Source organism: Entelurus aequoreus, linkage group LG27 (assembly GCF_033978785.1).
Source record: "Entelurus aequoreus isolate RoL-2023_Sb linkage group LG27, RoL_Eaeq_v1.1, whole genome shotgun sequence".
Lineage (NCBI taxonomy): Eukaryota > Metazoa > Chordata > Actinopteri > Syngnathiformes > Syngnathidae > Entelurus > Entelurus aequoreus.
In genome coordinates, this window is record NC_084757.1 from 14,704,431 (window position 1) to 14,723,942 (window position 19,512).

The 19,512-nt window shown below is 38.6% G+C and overlaps 1 protein-coding gene across 7 annotated transcripts in view; it reads right to left on the reverse strand.

Annotated features, from left to right (window-relative positions):
- Positions 1-19,512, reverse strand: part of cracd (capping protein inhibiting regulator of actin dynamics) — a 55,955-nt gene that overhangs the window by 14,998 nt on the left and 21,445 nt on the right. For 3 of the 7 annotated variants that reach the window (XM_062038561.1, XM_062038563.1, XM_062038560.1), the window contains exon 2: positions 9,051-9,186. The exons of 2 other annotated variants lie outside the window; for them this stretch is intronic. In XM_062038561.1, coding sequence (XP_061894545.1) covers positions 9,051-9,111 — 61 coding nt within the window. In that variant the 5' untranslated portion in view covers positions 9,112-9,186. Of the gene's footprint in view, positions 1-4,750; positions 4,827-8,617; positions 8,726-9,050; positions 9,187-19,512 lie in introns of those variants that run through there. 2 more of the 7 variants (XM_062038562.1, XM_062038564.1) reach the window with 2 other exon arrangements.

The following is a 19,512-nucleotide window of genomic DNA, read 5'->3' on the forward strand; positions in this document are numbered from 1 at the left end:
CCCTCATGAAACAGGCCTGTAGAGATGAAATAGTCTTGTGATTTTTTCCCACACATACATATTACGCTCTACCACGGTATCGAGCACTATTTTTTGGATAATCTAATTAAGACATATATATATATATATATATATATATATATATATATATATATATATATATATATATATATATATATATATATATATATATATATATATATATATATATATATATATATATATATATACACAAACACACATATAAACAGCCCAGCCCCTAGACAAATTTTTTTAACCCAATGCAGCCCCCGAGTCAAAAAGTTTGGGGACCCCTGGTCTAATATAAGGCATGTATAAACAATATTCATTGGAAAATGCCAATCTTATTATATACAAAGAATCTAATGAACATAAGATTATGGTACAAAATGCGGCTGCTAGACTTTTGACAAAAACAAGAAAGTTTGATCATATTACGCCTATACTGGCTCACTTGCACTGGCTTCCTGTGCACCTAAGATGCGACTTTAAGGTTTTACTACTTACGTATAAAATACTACACGGTCAAGCTCCTGCCTATCTTGCCGATTGTATTGTACCATATGTCCCGGCAAGAAATCTGCGTTCAAAGAACTCCGGCTTATTAGTGATTCCCAGAGCCAAAAAAAGTCTGCGGGCTATAGAGCGTTTTCTATTCGGGCTCCAATACTATGGAATGCCCTCCCGGTAAAAGTTAGAGATGCTACCTCAGTAGAAGCATTCAAGTCTCATCTTAAAACTCATTTGTATACTCTAGCCTTTAAATAGACTCCCTTTTTAGACCAGTTGATCTGCCGTTTCTTTTCTTTTCTTTTCTACTCTGCTCCGGGGTGGACCGCTAGCCTGTCCATCAGATGGGGACATCTCTACGCTGCTGACCCGTCTCCGCTCGGGATGGTTCCTGCTGGCCCCACCATGGACTGGACTTTCGCTGATGTGTTGGACTTTCACAATATTATGTCAGACCCACTCGACACCGAGGATGTCGTTGTGGCTTGTACAGCCCTTTGAGACACTAGTGATTTAGGGCTATATAAATAAACATTGATTGATTGATTGATTGATTATTTTTTTTAACATGAGTTTTTTTGTTAAAAAATATTTTTCGTACATGTGGCGCAATGTTTTATCAACAAATCCAAAAATATTTTATTGTTAGTATATCAGACAAAATATGATCATATATTCATGTTATTTTATATGTACAATATTGAAACCCACACAATTGTCGCTGTTGTTTTTGGTATTGTATTTTATGTAATAGTGTACTATTATATATTAGATCATATATTAATATATATAATAAATACACCTATATATATTATTTTATAATTTATATATTATATATTTTTTGTATTATATTTTGGTATTATTATTTATTAGATTTTGATATTGATATGACATGTTTACGCATGAACTCTGTGTGTTTCCGCCATGTTGCGATTGATATTGATGGCGGCATCAGCACCGTCAGCCCTACTCTCACTCTTGCGTGCGAGTGACACTCGAGTGCCAGCCGGGTTCCCATGCAGCATGCCCCATCTCTCTGGTTCAGGGTCTCTCCTTTTGATACAATGCCCGTGATGCAGCGCCGAGGGCCTGCTCACACGCTCATGCGTAAAACGAGACAGGACGTAGAAACACTCTCCGGCAGCGGCAGGCTGCAGCCCCTCATGGCGAGCACTTAGCGGCCTGAGCCCTGGAGCCTCCTGCTGGTTTCTCACGCCGGCCATCTGATCGGTGAATCAGGTGAAGGCTTTCACATGTGCAGAGACTATGCTCACTGATGGACAGTCAGCAAAAAAATCAGTCAAGTAATCCAGGCTCACAATGCAAATTCATTTTGCCTCTCATCCGCATCCTTGATTGCTCCCTTGGCGCTGCAAAGCCGCCCACTGCTCCATTGTGACACTAACTGGCTGCTTTACCGGGGAAATGGGTTAAAGGTGGAATTATATTTATATAGCGCTTTTCTCTAGTGACTCAAAGCGCTTTTACATAGTGAAACCCGATATCTAAGTTACATTTAAAGCAGTGTGGGTGGCACTGGGTAAAGTGTCTTGCCCAAGGACACAACGGCAGCGACTAGGATGGCGGAAGCGGGAATCGAACCTGGAACCCTCAAGTTGCTAGCACGGCCACTCTACCAACTGAGCTATGCCGGCCTTTTTTTGCAAATTTCGCCTATCATTCACAATATATGTTTTTTTCATTTTTAATGCATCTTAATTTGTAATATATACACTTAAAGGCCTACTGAAATGAATTTTTATTTATTTAAACAGGGATAGCGTATCCATTCTATGTGTCATACTTGATCATTTCGCGATATTGCCATTTTTTTGCTGAAAGGATTTAGTATAGAACAACGACGATAAAGTTCGCAACTTTTGGTCGCTGATTTAAAAAAAAGCCTTGCCCCTACCGGAAGTAGCGTGACGTCACAGGAAGAAGGGCTGCTCACATTTTCCTATTGTTTTCAATGCAGCGTGAGAGATTCGGACCTAGAAAGCGACGATTACCCCATTAATTTGAGCGAGGATGAAAGATTCGTGGATGAGGAACATGAGAGTGAAGGACTAGAGTGCAGTGCAGGACGTATCTTTTTTCGCTTAGGTACAAGGGTTCATTGAATTCCACAATCTCTCTTTTTTCTATTGTGGATCACAGATTTGTATTTTAAACCACCTCGGATACTATATCCTCTTGAAAATGAGAGTCGAGAACGCGAAATGGACATTCACAGTGACTTTTATCTCCACAACAATACATCGGTGAAGCTCTTTTGCTACGGAGCTATTGTGATAGCATCGGGCTTAAATGCAGATAGAAACAAAATAAATTAACCCCTGACTGGAAGGATAGACAGAAAATCAACAATACTATTAAACCATGGACATGTAACTACACGGTTAATGCTTTCCAGGCTGGCGAAGCTTAACAATGCAGTTTCTAACGACGCTATTGAAGCTAACTTAGCAACGGGACCTCACAGAGCTATGCCAAAAACATTAGCTATCCACCTACGCCAGCCAGCCCTCATCTGCTCATCAACACCCGTGCTCACCTGCGTTCCAGCGATCAACGGAGCGACGAAAGACTTCACCCGATCATAGATGCGGTCGGCGGCCCGGAGACGGAGGAAGTCAAGGTGAGGTCGCCGGCTAGCGCGTCTGCTATCCATCTCAAAGTCCTCCTGGTTGTGTTGCTGTAGTCCGCCGCTAATACACCGATCCCACCTACAACTTTCTTCTTTGCAGTCTCCATTGTTCATTAAACAAATTGCAAAAGATTCACCAACACAGATGTCCAGAATACTGTGGACTTTTGAGATGAAAACAGAGCTTTTTGTATTGGATTCAACGGGGCCAAATACTTCCGTTTCAACGATTGACGTCACGCGCATACGTCATCATACATAGACGTTTTCAACCGGAAGTTTAGCGGGAAATTTAAAATTGCACTTTATAAGTTAACCCGGCCGTATTGGCATGTGTTGCAATGTTAAGATTTCATCATTGATATATAAACTATCAGACTGCGTGGTCGGTAGTAGTGGCTTTCAGTAGGCCTTTAAGTACCGTATTTTCCGGACCATAGGACGCACCGGATTATAAGGCGCACTGACGATTAATGGTCTATTTTCAAGCTTTTTTCATATATAAGGCGCACCGGAGTATAGGGCGCATTGAAGGAGTCATATTATTATCATTTTTTTTCTAAATGTAAAACACTACATAACATGTAATGGTGGTTCTTTGCTCAAAATGTTGCATAGATGATGTTTTACAGATCATCTTCAAGCCGCTTTCTGACAGTCGCTTCCGGATGCGCCGTTTTGTGGGCGGTCTTATTTACGTGGCTCACCTTCCACAGCGTCTTCTCCCCGCCATCTTTGTTGTAGCGGTGTAGCGTGCAAGGACGGGAGTGGAAAAAGTGTCAAAAGATGGAGCTAACTTTTTTAATGGCATTCAGACTTTACTTCAATCAATAACGGAGCAGCATCTCCTCATGCGGAAACAACAACAAGGCGTCCGACCGGAACTCTCTAATAACTAAAGTTCCTTGGGTGAATAATGTAAACTCACTACACCGGTATGTTTTAGCGCTTTCATGGCAAGTTTACTGACAGATATAAGTAAGAAGTTTACACTACTTTATATTAGAAATGGCAACAGCGGAGAATGAATGTCCCATAACAAGATGATAGAGAAAAAGAAGAAGGGCCGGTTCTAATACTAATCAAATATCATCCCGGGGTCCATAGATCATTCATTTGCGGACCGGATGTGGCCCCGCGGGCCTTGACTTTGACACATAGGAGCTAGCATGATTGCACACACTTAATGGTAAGATGTATGCAAAACAATCACACACCATGCCAAGAAGGAAGCACACCACCCAAAAATCTCCACCAACACCACTACAAACCACACCATGCCCTTCTTAAAGAGACAGTGACTCTAAACACGATTTGGCCATGCGGCTGGGATAGGCTCCAGCCCACCCCCGCGACCCCGAGAGGGACAAGCATTAGAAAATGGATAGATGGATCCATTTTCTAACGCTTGTCCCGTTCGGGGTCGCGGGGGTGGGCTGGAGCCTATCCCAGCTGCATTTTCGGGTGATCATACAAGGAGTTTCAAACACCGTCTCTTTAAGACGTCCACGCATAAAATCACGCTCCTTTTTTTTGGGAGGACATCGTCGTTGTTTTGGTCCTTTTTACCTGGGCTTTTGGATTCGGTTAGTTCTAAATGCATGCCATGCTCAGTCTCCGTCGCCATGGTCGCTGCACACCTTGGCTGTGGCGAGGAAAAAGGGAGGCATGAGGGGATACTGGGTGGTTAGAGACAGAGTGGTGTACAAAGAGAGTATGGCGATCTCCTTCATGATTGGTCAAAAGGTCCAGTGCCTCCATGGAAATGCCCCCCCTCTACCTCAAATAACTACTCACCCCCAAATCCTCCACCCGACACCTCCGCTCCGGACAGGCTAACCTCCGAGGACAAAGCTGCGAACAATGGAAGACCGGGCTTTCTGCTCCGCCGCTCCCAGTCTGTGGAACACTCTCCCTGACCACCTGAGGGCACCACAGACTGTGGACGCTTTTAAAAAAGGCTTAAAAACCCTTCTTTTTTAAAAAGCCTTTTTTTTTATAGATATATGCATACTAGTTTTAGCTATTTGGCTGTTCTAGTTTTTATTTGTATTTATTTTTTTATTATCTTTTTATTTTTATTTTTTTAATACACTGTAGCACTTTGAGGTTGTTACTCAATGTAAAGTGCTTTTTACAAATAAAATCTATTATTATTATAAAAGGCACGGGACTACAGGGTGCCATGACTGCTACTGCTGTGTTTTTTTTTTTAGGCACTTCCTTGTTAGTTTTTCAAGGTGAAAAATGCAGACTATCTTTGGATCTCAGTAAAACTAAAAAAATAATGCAGCAGAAGAGAAAGAACAGAAAGTAAAACACAAATATAAATAGTTGGGCTTTGAAAGAGTTAAAAAAAAACACATTTTGGGTGTAATTATAGATGAGAAAGTGAACTGTAAATCTCATATAAAAAGATACAACATAAAGTGGCAAGAAATATGTCAATAGGGAATAAAGCAAAATATGTTCTGGAACAAAAATCACTCCATATTCTCTACTGCTCGCCAGTGTTACCATATCTGAGTTATTGTGCAGAAAATATGGAGAAATAAGTACCAAAGTGCTTTTAATCACTTAGCAGTTTTTTTTAAAAATTTTTATTATTATTTTTTTAATCTGTCCTTTCTCGCCCATCCATCAATCCATTTTCTACCGCTTGTTACTCTCGGGGTCTACAAGCCGCTCAGGCAAATAATGCAAAAAAAAATGCAAAAAAAGCATTTTCCCATCGATAACGCTCGCACTCTTTCATTTTAATTAGTGCACGAGGGGAAAAAATGCCAAAATCATTGGGGAAACGTAAAATAGACTCCGAGTGTAGAGTTTTTAAACGTCAGTGGACATATGACTTCTTTTTTTTTCAGTGTAAGGAAAAGGCAGTTTGTCTAATCTGCAATGAGACCGATTATATATGTATATATATGCATACATATATATATATATATATATATATATATATATATATATATATATATATATATATATATATATATATATATATATATATATATATATATATATATATATATATATATATATATATATATATATACAGTACAGGCCAAAAGTTTGTACACACCTTCTCATTTCAATGACTATTTTCCTGACTATTTGCATTGTAGATTGTAACTAAAGGCATCAAAACTATGACACCTGTGAAGTGAAAACCCTTTCAGGTGACTACCTCTTGAAGCTCATCGAGAGAATGCCAAGAGCGTGCAAAACAATATTCAGAGCAAAGGGTGGCTATTTTGAAGAAACTAGAATGCAAAACATGTTTTCAGTTATTTCCCCTTTTTTTGTTAAGTACATAACTCCACATGTGTTCATTCATAGTTTTGATGCCTTCAGTGACAATCTACAATGTAAAAAGGTGTGTCCAAACCTTTGGCCAGTACTGTATATATATATATATATATATATATATATATATATATATATATATATATATATATATATATATATATATATATATATATATATATATATATATATATATATATATATATATATATATATATATATATATACAGTATACGCTAGGTCAGGAAAAAAATACAGAGGCTGTTTCATCCCTACAAGCCTGTTTCACAGGTTTCCCTGCTCGTCAGGGGATTTTATTTATATTAATATACAATAAAATCCCCTGAAGAGCAGGGAAACCTGCAAAACAGGCTTTTAGGGATAATATAGCCTCTGTATTTTTTTCCTGACCTAACGTATATTCCGCTCTACCCCGGTATTGAGCACTGTATAACGGATAACCCACAGAAACCTTGACTATATATACATACAGTATATAGCCCAGCCCCTGATCAATTTTTTTTTAACCCAAAGCAGGTTAAAGCATGTTACAAAAAAGAAAGATCAGCTAGAATAATACATTGTGAGTGATACATACATTAGTCAGAGCGTGGTGGAACACTGTACAAGGGTACAGGTGTACGCGCTCTCCTCATTGAGCCAAATTTAATTCTGTCTCTGTTTGATTCCTTGCTTCTTGTCTTGTTTAATAGATGTCATCAGTGTTTGAACCTGACAAATCTGATTTTGAAAAAAATAATCAGATTTGGAAAAAATCCGATTTGGGCCACTTTGGGGTGCAATGTTGACATAGTCTATGTCAGGGGTCACCAACCTTTTTGAAAGCAAGAGCTACTTCTTGGGTACTGATTCATGCGAAGGGCTACCAGTTTGATACACACTTAAATAAATTGCCAGAAATAGCCAATTTGCTCAATTTACCTTTAACTCTGTTATTATTAATAATTAATGATATTTACACTTAATTGAACGGTTTAAAAGAGGAGAAAACACGAAAAAAATGACAATTAAATTTTGAAACATAGTTTATCTTCAATTTCGACTCTTTAAAATTCAAAATTAAACCGAAAAAAAGAAGACAAAAACTAGCTAATTCAAATCTTTTTGAAAAAATTAAAAAAATAATTTATGGAACATCATTAGTAATTTTTCCTGATTAATATTAATTTTACAATTTTGATGACATGTTTTAAATAGGTTAAAATCCAATCTACACTTTGTTAGAATATATAACAAATTGGACCAAGCTATATTTCTAACAAAGACAAATCATTATTTCTTCTAGATTTTCCAGAACAAAATTTTTTAAAGAAATTCAAAAGACTTTGAAATAAGATTTAAATTTGATTCTACAGATTTTCTAGATTTGCCAGATTTTTTTTTGTGAATTTTAATCATAATAAGTTTGAAGAAATATTTCACAAATATTCTTCGTCGAAAAAACAGAAGCTAAAATGAAGAATTAAATTAAAATGTATTTATTATTCTTTACAATAAAAACAATTAATTTACTTGAACATTGATTTAAATTGTCAGGAAAGAAGAGGAAGGAATTTAAAAAGGTAAATGTGTTTAAAAATCCTCAAATAATTTTTAAGGTTGTATTTTTTCTCTAAAATTGTCTTTCTGAAAGTTATAAGAAGCAAAGTAAAAAAAAAAAAAGAATTTATTTAAACAAGTGAAGACCAAGTCTTTAAAACATTTTCTTGGATTTTCAAATTCTATTTGAGTTTTGTCTCTCTTAGAATTAAAAATGTCGAGCAAAGCGAGACCAGCTTGTTAGTAAATAATTAAAATTTACTCACTGGTAAGTGCTGCTATTTGAGCTATTTTTTAGAACAGGCCAGCGGGCTACTCATCTGGTCCTTACGGGCTACCTGGTGCCCGCGGGCACCGCGTTGGTGACCCCTGGTCTATGTTATACTCATGTTAATTGCATGCAAGCTGATTTCTCATTTGTCATTTTTGAAAACCAGAAGTGGTCCTGAAAGCCTAAAAGATTGCCCACCCCTCTTTTAGAACATGGTGTCTTCAACCCAATTGCTCCTATTCAGAAACAAACAAAAGCCCCTCCGTGCGACTAAGCACAGAACATGAGACACTTCTGACCGAGTCTGGGGAAAACCTCGCCGCCTCCAGTGGGATCAGGATCGTCTCCAGTGGGCTCGGCATGCCGTGGGCTTCCTTCCCTTGTCTCGCTCAGAAATGTCCCGCCCCGGAGAGCTTCTTTGTCCTTTCTAATTGCATCCAGAGCAGGACAAGGAGTCAACAAGCGGGCGCTCTGTTGTTGACGCGTTTCGGGTGAGCGGCAGACGAGATGAGATGGGAGAAGCGCGGGGAGCGGCCAAGCAGAAGAGGAGCTCTGGCGCATCACCATGCTGCAACACAGGCGCTTTCAAAAGGCGGCTCAAACATGGCGTCGCCGTCGCAGAGGAAGCTGGGCGGCGCCGGCAAATCCAACGGCATGGCTGAGTGCCATGACCACCAGCAAAGGACGGCGGCCTTGCTGACAGAGCAGACGGACGAGCGGGGCACGGTTTACCTATTTGGGCCGCACAGCTCGACAGCGCTGCGCACCACTGCAGTAAAACCTCAGGAAACATGGGGAGTTTTTGTTTGTGGGGGCACAAAGATCGTTTTACCCCCCGGGGACGGGTTCTGCTGCCTCAGCGCGGCGGCTTGGGGGAGGAAACGGTGACAAATAAAGTAGAGAACAGAGACAAAACAGCACGTTTGGTTTTGTTGGTATCACATGGAACATGATTGTGGCATGAAGGGTGGCATGATGGTGCGGGGGGCTCTGCATGCAAAAGCAGGGTTTTTCTGTGCAGACGGGACGCCGCCTGTGAAAGTATTCTGAAATGCGGGTTGAGCATTTCCACACCGTCAGCCATGTCTTACTTAGTCCGACTCCCTCTCAAAATACCATCATTTATGTGCCCACATGACCACGGCTGGACAAATAATACACAGAAACACACTTGCGGATTACTGGGTGTGGAGGGGGGCGTGGCCTGCGGAACTGCAGCGAAGCGGGGTGTGCCAGGACCGGCTTCGAGATCAGCGACAGGTGCGTAGATGGCTCACCTGGGCCTGCTTATCTAATCACCTGTCGCTCTGTTAAAAGGCAGCAGCCGGGGAGTAGGGGAGAGTTGGAGTTGGAGGCCACGCCCCCCTCCAAACTGGGCATTAAATCGCCTCAGTAGACTACAAAACAGGCTACATTCCGGCGCGTTTAAAAATCACTAAACGCGCATCAGCGATTAAAACATATCTCCACGTGGTGCTGTCACAATGAAAATAATTGTAAAAACATATTAAAAGTGAAAAAATAAAATATCATATTTTCCGGACCATAGGGCGCATCGGATTATGAGGCGCAATGGTCTATTTTTGATTTTTTTCCATATATAAGGCGCACCGGATTATAAGGCGCATTAAAACCTCTAAAGGCCTCAGTGGCCACATGCGTGGACAGCAACTTTGAGCTCTTATTTCCAAAATTGTGTACACTACTGAATTGGGGTCTTATGGCCGCTTATGTGGACACTTATACTGCCACCTGGTGGCGTCAGAAGAGTATAAAATACAATGGAATTTTGGAAAAAAAAGTGTAAAAATAAAAATTAACATGTCACTACACATGAAGTACACGTTTGTGTACTTACGGACTAAGTACATCATATCAAAAGATGATTTTTAGTTTTTATTCTAGTTAGGGTCCAATAAGCCCAAATAGCAAAGAGAAATAAAAAAAAGCATGTAAACAAACAGCTAGGGCCTTAAGAGGTTAAAAGGGGACATGTTATTATCATTTTTTCTAAATGGAAAACACTTCCTTGTGGTCTACATCAGTGTTTTTCAACCTTTTTTGAGGCAAAAATAATTTTTTAAATAAAAAAATCCGGAGGCCCACCACCAGTAGAAAACGTTAAAAAATTAAACTCCACCAGGTCGTCGTGCCTTATTTTGAGTTTGTTGGTGTTTTCTTGTGTGTAGTGCTTTAGTTCTTGTCTTTGAGTTAGCAAGCGAGGCTATGTAAGTTGTTGCAATCCTTCTTTGTGGGGACATTGTTGATTGCCAAGTCATGCACGGATGTACTTTGTGGACGCCGTCTCTGCTCCACACGCTGCAAGTTTTTGCTGTCGTCCAGCATTCTGTTTCTGTTTACTTTGAAGCCAGTTCAGTTTTACTTTTGTTTTGCATAGCCATCCCTATGCTTCAATGCCTTTTCCTTTCCCTTTTGTTCATTGTTGGTTTAAGCGTTCCATACCTTTTTACCTTTTGCATATTGGGTTCACAACAAACCATCCTCATCTCACCCGACACATTCCGACTTTTACAAAGCAATTAACTACCTGCTGCCACCTACTGACATGGAGTATTATATGGTTACCCTGCCGAGCTCTACACAGCACAGACACTAAGGAACGGCACATATTTGCAGATTATAATTATTGATTTGCAAAAAATATTTTTCGGACCAATAACGGAGGAGCATCTCCTCATCCTGAAACAACCACACCGGAAATGTGTCCCGTGAAAAACCGTCCGACCGGAACTCTCTAATAACCAAAGTTCCTTGGGTGAGTAATGTAAACTCACTACACCGGTATGTTTTAGCGCTTTCATGGCGAGTTTACTGACAGATATAAGTAAGAACTTTACACTACTTTACATTAGAAGGAGGATGAATGTCACATAACAAGAAGATAAAGAAAAAGAAGAAGCTTATCGACTACGGCGTCGTCACGGATTACAAAGGCGGAAGCGCACAATTTTTCAGGATTTACGCAGATCCCAAACACAGATCAGCAGGTACCAGAAGGTAAGAAAAGTTGCTTTTGCATAATATTGCAAAACAAAACGGCAGATAATATGTCTTACCTTATACACACACCATAATAATACTCCTATGTTTAATGCGCCGACAATCCTTCAAGCGGTGCGGCTTCATAGCTTACCAAAGTCATACTAAAACATTTTGATAGATTTTTGAGCGCCGTGTGTAATGTTCTATATTTTCAATGGAACATTTAAAATGTTGGTGTTGTTCACTTGAGTCATATTGTAGTCTACACATATCTCTTATGTTTGACTGCCATCTACTAGTCACACTTATCATTACACCATGTACCAAAATAAAATAGCTTTGAGGTGGGTTAGCTGAACCAAACGTATTCCTTACATTGGGCGCACCGGGTTATAAGGCGCAATGTCGAGTTTTGAGGGAAAAAAAAGGATTTTAAGTGTGGCTTATAGTCCAAAAAATACGGTATTTGATGTCCAAACTTGCAGCACTCATCAGAAGCCGGAAGCCAAGGATGCTGCTCATAGTTGGTTGAATCCATTGGAAGTGGCGGACAAACGTTTACACCGTTATTGTTAGCTAATCACAGCGATTTGGGTATCTAGTGTTAGCTGTCATTGAGTGTATATTTTATCATGACAACAACATGACTGCAAATTGGTCAAATCAGCATCAGAACCCGATATTGATTAAATATTGTCAAAAAGCATGTTGTTTCAATGTTGTGTTATTGTTGTAGAATATTGGTTGAGATATGACCAAAATTCAATGGTCAAATCAACGTCAGAATCTGACGTTAAATAAACGTTGTCAAAAAGCATGTTATTTCAATGTTGTGTTTTTGTTGTAGCATATTGGTTAAAATATTACCAAAATTCAATGGTTAAATCAGCGTCAGAAGCCGACATTGATTAAACGTTGTCAAAAAGCATGTTGTTTCAATGTTGTATTTTTGTTGTAGAAAATTGGTTAAGATATGACCAAAAATCAATGGTCAAATCAGCCTCAGAAGCCGATATTGATTAAACATTGTCAAAAAGCATGTTGTTTCAATGTTGTATTTATGTTGTAGAATATTGGTTGGGAAATGACAAAAATTCAATGGTTAAATCAGCGTCAGAACCCAAAATTAAAAAAACTTTGTCAAAAAGCATGTTGTTTCAATGTTGTGTTTTGTTGTAATACATTGGTTAAAATATGACCAAAATTCAATGGTCAAATCAGCGTCAGAAGCCGACATTGATTGAACGTTGTCAAAAAGCATGTTGTTTCAATGTTGTATTTATGTTGTAGAATATTGGTTGGGAAATGACAAAAATTCAATGGTTAAATCAGCGTCAGAACCCAAAATTAAATAAACGTTGTCAAAAAGGATGTTGTTTCAATGTTGTGTTTTGTTGTAATATATTGGTTAAAATATGACCAAAATTCAATGGTCAAATCAGCCTCAGAACCCGACATTGATTGAACGTTGTCAAAAAGCATGTTGTTTCAATGTTGTATTTATGTTGTAGAATATTGGTTGGGAAATGACAAAAATTCAATGGTTAAATCAGCGTCAGAACCCAAAATTAAATAAACGTTGTCAAAAAGGATGTTGTTTCAATGTTGTGTTTTGTTGTAATATATTGGTTAAAATATGACCAAAATTCAATGATTAAATCAGCCAAACCCAAAATTAAATAAACGTTGTCAAAAAGCATGTTGTTTCAATGTTGTGTTTTGTTGTAATATATTGGTTAAAATATGACCAAAATTCAATGGTCAAATCAGCCTCAGAACCCGACATTGATTGAACGTTGTCAAAAAGCATGTTGTTTCAATGTTGTATTTATGTTGTAAAATATTCGTTGGGAAATGACAAAAATTCAATGGTCAAATCAATGTCAGAACCCGACATTAAAAAAAACGTTGTCAAAAAGCATGTTGTTTCAATGTTGTGTTTTGTTGTAATATATTGGTTAAAATATGACCAAAATTCAACGGTCAAATCGACGTCAGAACCCGACATTAAATAAACGTTGTCAAAAAGCATGTTGTTTCAATGTTGTGTTTTTGTTGTAGCATATTGGTTAAAATTAGAGATGTCCGATAATATCGGCAGTCCGATATTATCGGCCGATAAATGCTTTAAAATGTTATATCGGAAATTATCGGTATCGGTTTCAAAAAGTAAAATTTATGACTTTTTAAAACGCAGCTGTGTACACGGACGTTGGGAGAAGTACGGAGCGCCAATAAACCTTAAAGGCACTGCCTTTGCGTGCCGGCCCAATCACATAATATCTACGGCTTTTCACACACACAAGTGAATGCAAGGCATACTTGGTCAACAGCCATACAGGTCACACTGAGGGTAGCCGTATAAACAACTTTAACACTGTTACAAATATGCGCCACACTTTGAACCCACACCAAACAAGAATGACAAACACATTTCGGGAGAACATCCGCACCGTAACACAACATAAACACAACAGAACAAATACCCAGAACCCTTTGACGCTACAATATACACCCCCCGCTACCCACACCTCAACCCCGCCCACCTCAACCTCCTCATGCTCTCTCAGAGAGAGCATGTCCCAAATTCCAAGCTGCTGTTTTGAGGCATGTTAAAAAAAATAATGCACTTTGTGACTTCAATAATAAATATGGCAGTGCCATGTTGGCATTTTTTTCCATAACTTGAGTTGATTTATTTTTTTAAACCTTGTTACATTGTTTAATGCATCCAGCGGGGCATCACAACAAAATTAGTCATAATAATGTGTTAATCCCACGACTGTATATATCGGTATCGGTTGATATCGGAATCGGTAAATAAGAGTTGGACAATATCGGATATCGGCAAAAAAGCCATTATCGGACATCTCTAGTTAAAATATGACCAAAATTCAATGGTCAAATCAGCCTCAGAACCCGACATTGATTGAACGTTGTCAAAAAGTTGTTTCAATGTTATATTTGAGTTGCTCAACGTCAGGATCTAACTCAGGGGTGTCAAACGTACGGCCCGAGGGCCGGATCAGGCCCGCGAACAGGTTTTATCCGGCCCGTGGGATGAGTTTGCTAAGTATAAAAATTAACCTGAAATTTTTGAATGAAAGAAACAGCTGTTCTAAATGTGTCCACTGGATGTTGCAATAGCAATTATTTTTAGATGATGCTACATATGTACAAAATAAACCACAAGATGTTAGTACGTCAGTTGAGGAAAATGATCAAATTACATAAATAACATCCTGTAATTTGATTTTGATATAATTTTTTTATCTTGATAGATTGAAAATTAACACCAATGAGTTGACTGATAGGTTGATTGGCAACACTAAAATTGGCCCTAGTGTGTGAATGTGAGTGTGAATGTTGTCTGTCTATCTGTGTTGGCCCTGTGATGAGGTGGCGACTTGTCCAGGGTGCACCCCGCCTTCCGCCCGAATGCAGCTGAGATAGGCTCCAGCACCCCCCGCGCCCCCAAAAGGGACATGCGGTAGAAAATGGATGGATGAATGGAGTTGACTGATGAACATTATCACATAATTTATTCAGAAAATATAAATAACGACAATTAAAGATAGAATACTATTAACCGCTGCATGTAAGTGTAAAAAAACCTAACGACATTATGATTTGTACATTTTCAGAATGTGCTTGTTCTATTTTTAAACAAAGAAAACAATCTGAAGTTGTCTTTATTTTTAAGTTATCGTGCCGGGATTTTACCCGTTCGGCCCACTTGGGAGTAGATTTTTCCCCATGTGGCCCCCAATCTAAAATTAGTTTGACACCCCTGATCTAACTCAACAAGTTGTCAACGTTGTTTCAATGCCTTGTGCCTGCTGGGATGAATACTGTTTCCACAAAACCTTGCAGGGGACGAGGGTCAAAGGGGAACCCATAAGATGTTGGTGAGAATATGGATATAAGGTAAAAAAAAAAATAGCCAATCCGAGTGAAAAGCAATATTTTGGACCGCCTAAGATGCGGATATGAATATTTGTCATCATATCACGGCTAAAAGTTCTCCTCGAAGGCAGACAAAAAGAGCACCAACGCCTCTCAAGGCGGATGACGACTGCAAGGCGTTGGTGGTATTTGTGCCTGTCCACCGGAGGCTTGGCGGACTGGACAGACAATTTAGTTGCGTGTCGCCTATCACATGACATTACATTTTCCACTCCGTGGTTAAGTAGAGCGCTCAAGTGTACAGGGGAGCAGCAGCCTCCAGACTCAGAACCCCCACCTCCCCTCCCCGACCCCACCTTGACCAAAGACGAGCGAGGGATTTTGCAGGCAAAGTCACAAAGGCATTAAAAGAGAAGATAACGTCGCTGGTGGAGATCATGGTTTGTTTTAGTATGTAAAAGTTCTTCTTACCGTCCAGCAGTCGCTCTGTGTGCAAGGCTGAGTGGGAGTGGGAGTGTGTGTTCCACCTGCCTGCTGTCACCGCGCATCTAGGGCACTACCTGGAGTCAGGTATCACATGCAGTCACGCTCAGCTGTGTGTGTGTGAGGCTGCGCCGGACTGTGACATCTCTTCATATTTCCTCATATTGCTGCTAAATGTAGTCGTGTCCAGTCAGCTGGTACTTTGTTTTGTTTTTTTTGTTTTTTTGGGGGGGTGGTCCTGAGGGGATGGTGGCCTGTGTCTAACAGTGCTGCTGTGCCGTGGAGGCACAAAGTGACACTTTGTCCCCCAGCTGGAGAGCCGGAGAGTACAGAGGGGCATTCATCGTTTCAATTGGCTGATGCGCACAGAGCCCATCATTGTGGCACTAACAGTAGGCATGCTGGCACATGTGCGCTGATAGTGTTTTATGATGTGGCGCGCCACACAATTCCTTAGCACAGGGGTCGGCAACCCAAAACGTTGAAAGAGCCACATTGGACCAAAAATACAAAAAAAACCAAATCTGTCTGGAGCGGCAAAAAAATGAAAAGCCGTATGAAAGTGTTATAATGAAGGCAACACATGATGGAAGTGTCTATATTAGTTATATTAGCCCAGTGTTTTTCAACCTTTTTTGAGCCAAGGCACATTTTTTGCGTTGAAAAAATGCGGAGGCACACCACCAGCAGAAATCATTAAAAAACGAAACTCAGTTGACAGTAAAAACTCGTTGTCGCAATTGTTGGATATGACTTCAAACCAGGGGTCACCAACCTTTTTGAAAGCAAGAGCTACTTCTTGGGTACTGATTAATGCGAAGGGCTACCAGTTTGATACGCACTTAAATAAATTGCCAGAAATAGCCAATTTGCTCAATTTACCTTTAACGCTATGTTATTATTAATAATTAATGATATTTACACTTAATTGAACGGTTGAAAAGAGGAGAAAACACGAAAAAAATGACAATTAAATTTTGAAACATAGTTTATCTTCAATTTCGACTCTTTAAAATTCAAAATTCATCCGAAAAAAAGAAGAAAAAAACTATTTATGGAACATCATTAGTAATTTTTCCTGATTAAAATTAATTTTAGAATTTTGATGACATGTTTTAAATAGGTTAAAATCCAATCTGCACTTTGTTAGAATATATAACAAATTGGACCAAGCTATATTTCTAACAAAGACAAATCATTATTTCTTCTAGATTTTCCAGAACAAAAATTTTAAAAGAAATTCAAAAGACTTTGAAATGAGATTTAAATTTGATTCTACAGATTTTCTAGATTTAATTTTAAACATAATAAGTTTGAAGAAATATTTCACAAATATTCTTCGTCGAAAAAACAGAAGCTAAAATGAAGAATTAAATTAAAATGTATTTATTATTCTTTACAATAAAAAAAATAAATTTACTTGAACATTGATTTAAATTGTCAGGAAAGAAGAGGAAGGAATTTAAAAGGTAAAAAGGTATATGTGTTTAAAAATCCTAAAATCATTTTTAAGGTTGTATTTTTTCTCTAAAATTGTCTTTCTGAAAGTTATAAGGAGCAAAGTAAAATAATTAATGAATTTATTTAAACAAGTGAAGACCAAGTCTTTAAAATATTTTCTTGGATTTTCAAATTCTATTTGAGTTTTGTCTCTCTTAGAATTAAAAATGTCGGGCAAAGCGAGACCAGCTTGCTAGTAAATAAATAAAATTTAAAAAATAGAGGCAGCTCACTGGTAAGTGCTGCTATTTGAGCTATTTTTAGAACAGGCCAGCGGGCTACTCATCTGGTCCTTACGGGCTACCTGGTGCCCGCGGGCACCGCGTTGGTGACCCCTGCTTTAAACCATAACCAAGCATGCATCAATGTAGCTCTTGTCTCAAAGTAGGTGTACTGTCACGACCTGTCACATCACACCCTGACTTATTTTGAGTTTTTTGCTGTTTTCCTGTGTGTAGTGTTTTAGTTCTTGTCTTGCGCTCCTATTTTGGTGGCTTTTTCTCTTTTTTTTGGTAATTTCCTGTAGCAGTTTCATGTCTTCCTTTTTAGATATTTCCCGCATCTACTTTGTTTTAGCAATCAAGAATATTTCAGTTGTTTTTTATCCTTCTTTTTGGGGACATTGTTGATTGTCATGTCATATTCGGATGTACTTTGTGGACGCCGTCTTTACTCCACAGTAAGTCTTTGCTGTCGTCCAGCATTCTGTTTTTGTTTACTTTGTAGCCAGTTCAGTTTTAGTTTTGTTCTGCAAAGCCTTCCTTAAGTTTCAATGCCTTTTCTTAGGTGCACTCACCTTTTGTTTATTTTTGGTTTAAGCATTAGACACCTTTTTACCTGCACGCTGTCTCCCGCTGACATCTACAAAGCAATTAGCTTCCGGCTGCCACCTACTGATATGGAAGAGTATTACACGGTTACTCTGCACTCAACAACAACACATCATTTGCAGACTATAATTACTGGTTTGCAAAAAATATTTTTAACCCAAATAGGTGAAATTACATAATCTACCACGGCACACCAGACTGTATCTCACGGCACACTAGAGTGCCGCGGCCCAGTGGTTGAAAAACACTGTATTAGCCTACTATCAAAATTACTTTAAAAGTCTTATATAAGTGTTATAATGGAGGTAACACATGATGTTAGTGTCTATATTAGCTAAATTAGCCTACTATCAAAATGACTTTAAAAGTCTTATATAAGTGTTATACTGGAGGCAACACATGATGTAAGTGTCTATATTAGCTATAATAGCCTACCATCAAAATGACTTTAAAAGTCTTATATAAGGGTTATAATGAAGACAACACATGATGTAAGTGTCTATATTAGCTATATTAGCCTACTATCAAAATGACTTTAAAAGTCTTATATCAGTGCTATAATGAAGGCAACACATGATGTAAGTGTCTATATTAGCTATATTAGCCTACTATCAAAATGACTTTATAAGTCTTATATAAGTGTTTTAATGAAGGCAACACATGATGTAAGTGTCTATATTAGCTATAATAGCCTACTATCAAAATGATTTAAAAGTCTTATTTAAGTGTTATAATGGAGGCAACACATGATGTAAGTGTCTATGTTAGCTATATTAGCCTACTATCAAAATGACTTTAAAAGTCTTATATAAGTGTTACAATGAAGGCAACACATGATGTAAGTGTCTATATTAACTATATTAGCCTACTATCAAAATGATTTAAAAGTCTTATTTAAGTGTTATAATGGAGGCAACACATGATGTAAGTGTCTATATTAGCTATATTAGCCTACTATCAAAATGACTTTAAAAGTCTTATATAAGTGTTACAATGAAGGCAACACATGATGTAAGTGTCTATATTAACTATATTAGCCTACTATCAAAATTACTTTAAAAGTGTCAGGGTTGTCCCTGACAGTTTGGTCAAGTTTTAGTTTTCCTCTGCGTTTGTCTTGGTTTCCTGTTTTTAGTTCCTGTCAGCACTCGTATTTTGGTTATTTCCTGATTATCTCCCTGGGTGCTTTGTCCCCTCAGCTGTGGCTGATTGGCACGTGGCCACACCTGGTGCCAATCAGCCAGCTGCTATTTAAACCTGTCCTGCCCTCCAGTCACTGCTGGATTATTGTCATTTATACTCGTTGTTGTAGCTTTGTCTACTTCTGTCCACTCTGGTCCTATCATAGTTCATCCTGCTCGTTTCTTGCCACGTGAGTTTTGTTTATTCGTGTCACAGTAAGTGTTTTTGTTTCTTGTCCACAGTTAGCCTTTGTGCTATTTTAGTTCATAGCCTAGTTTGTTCTCCGCCTT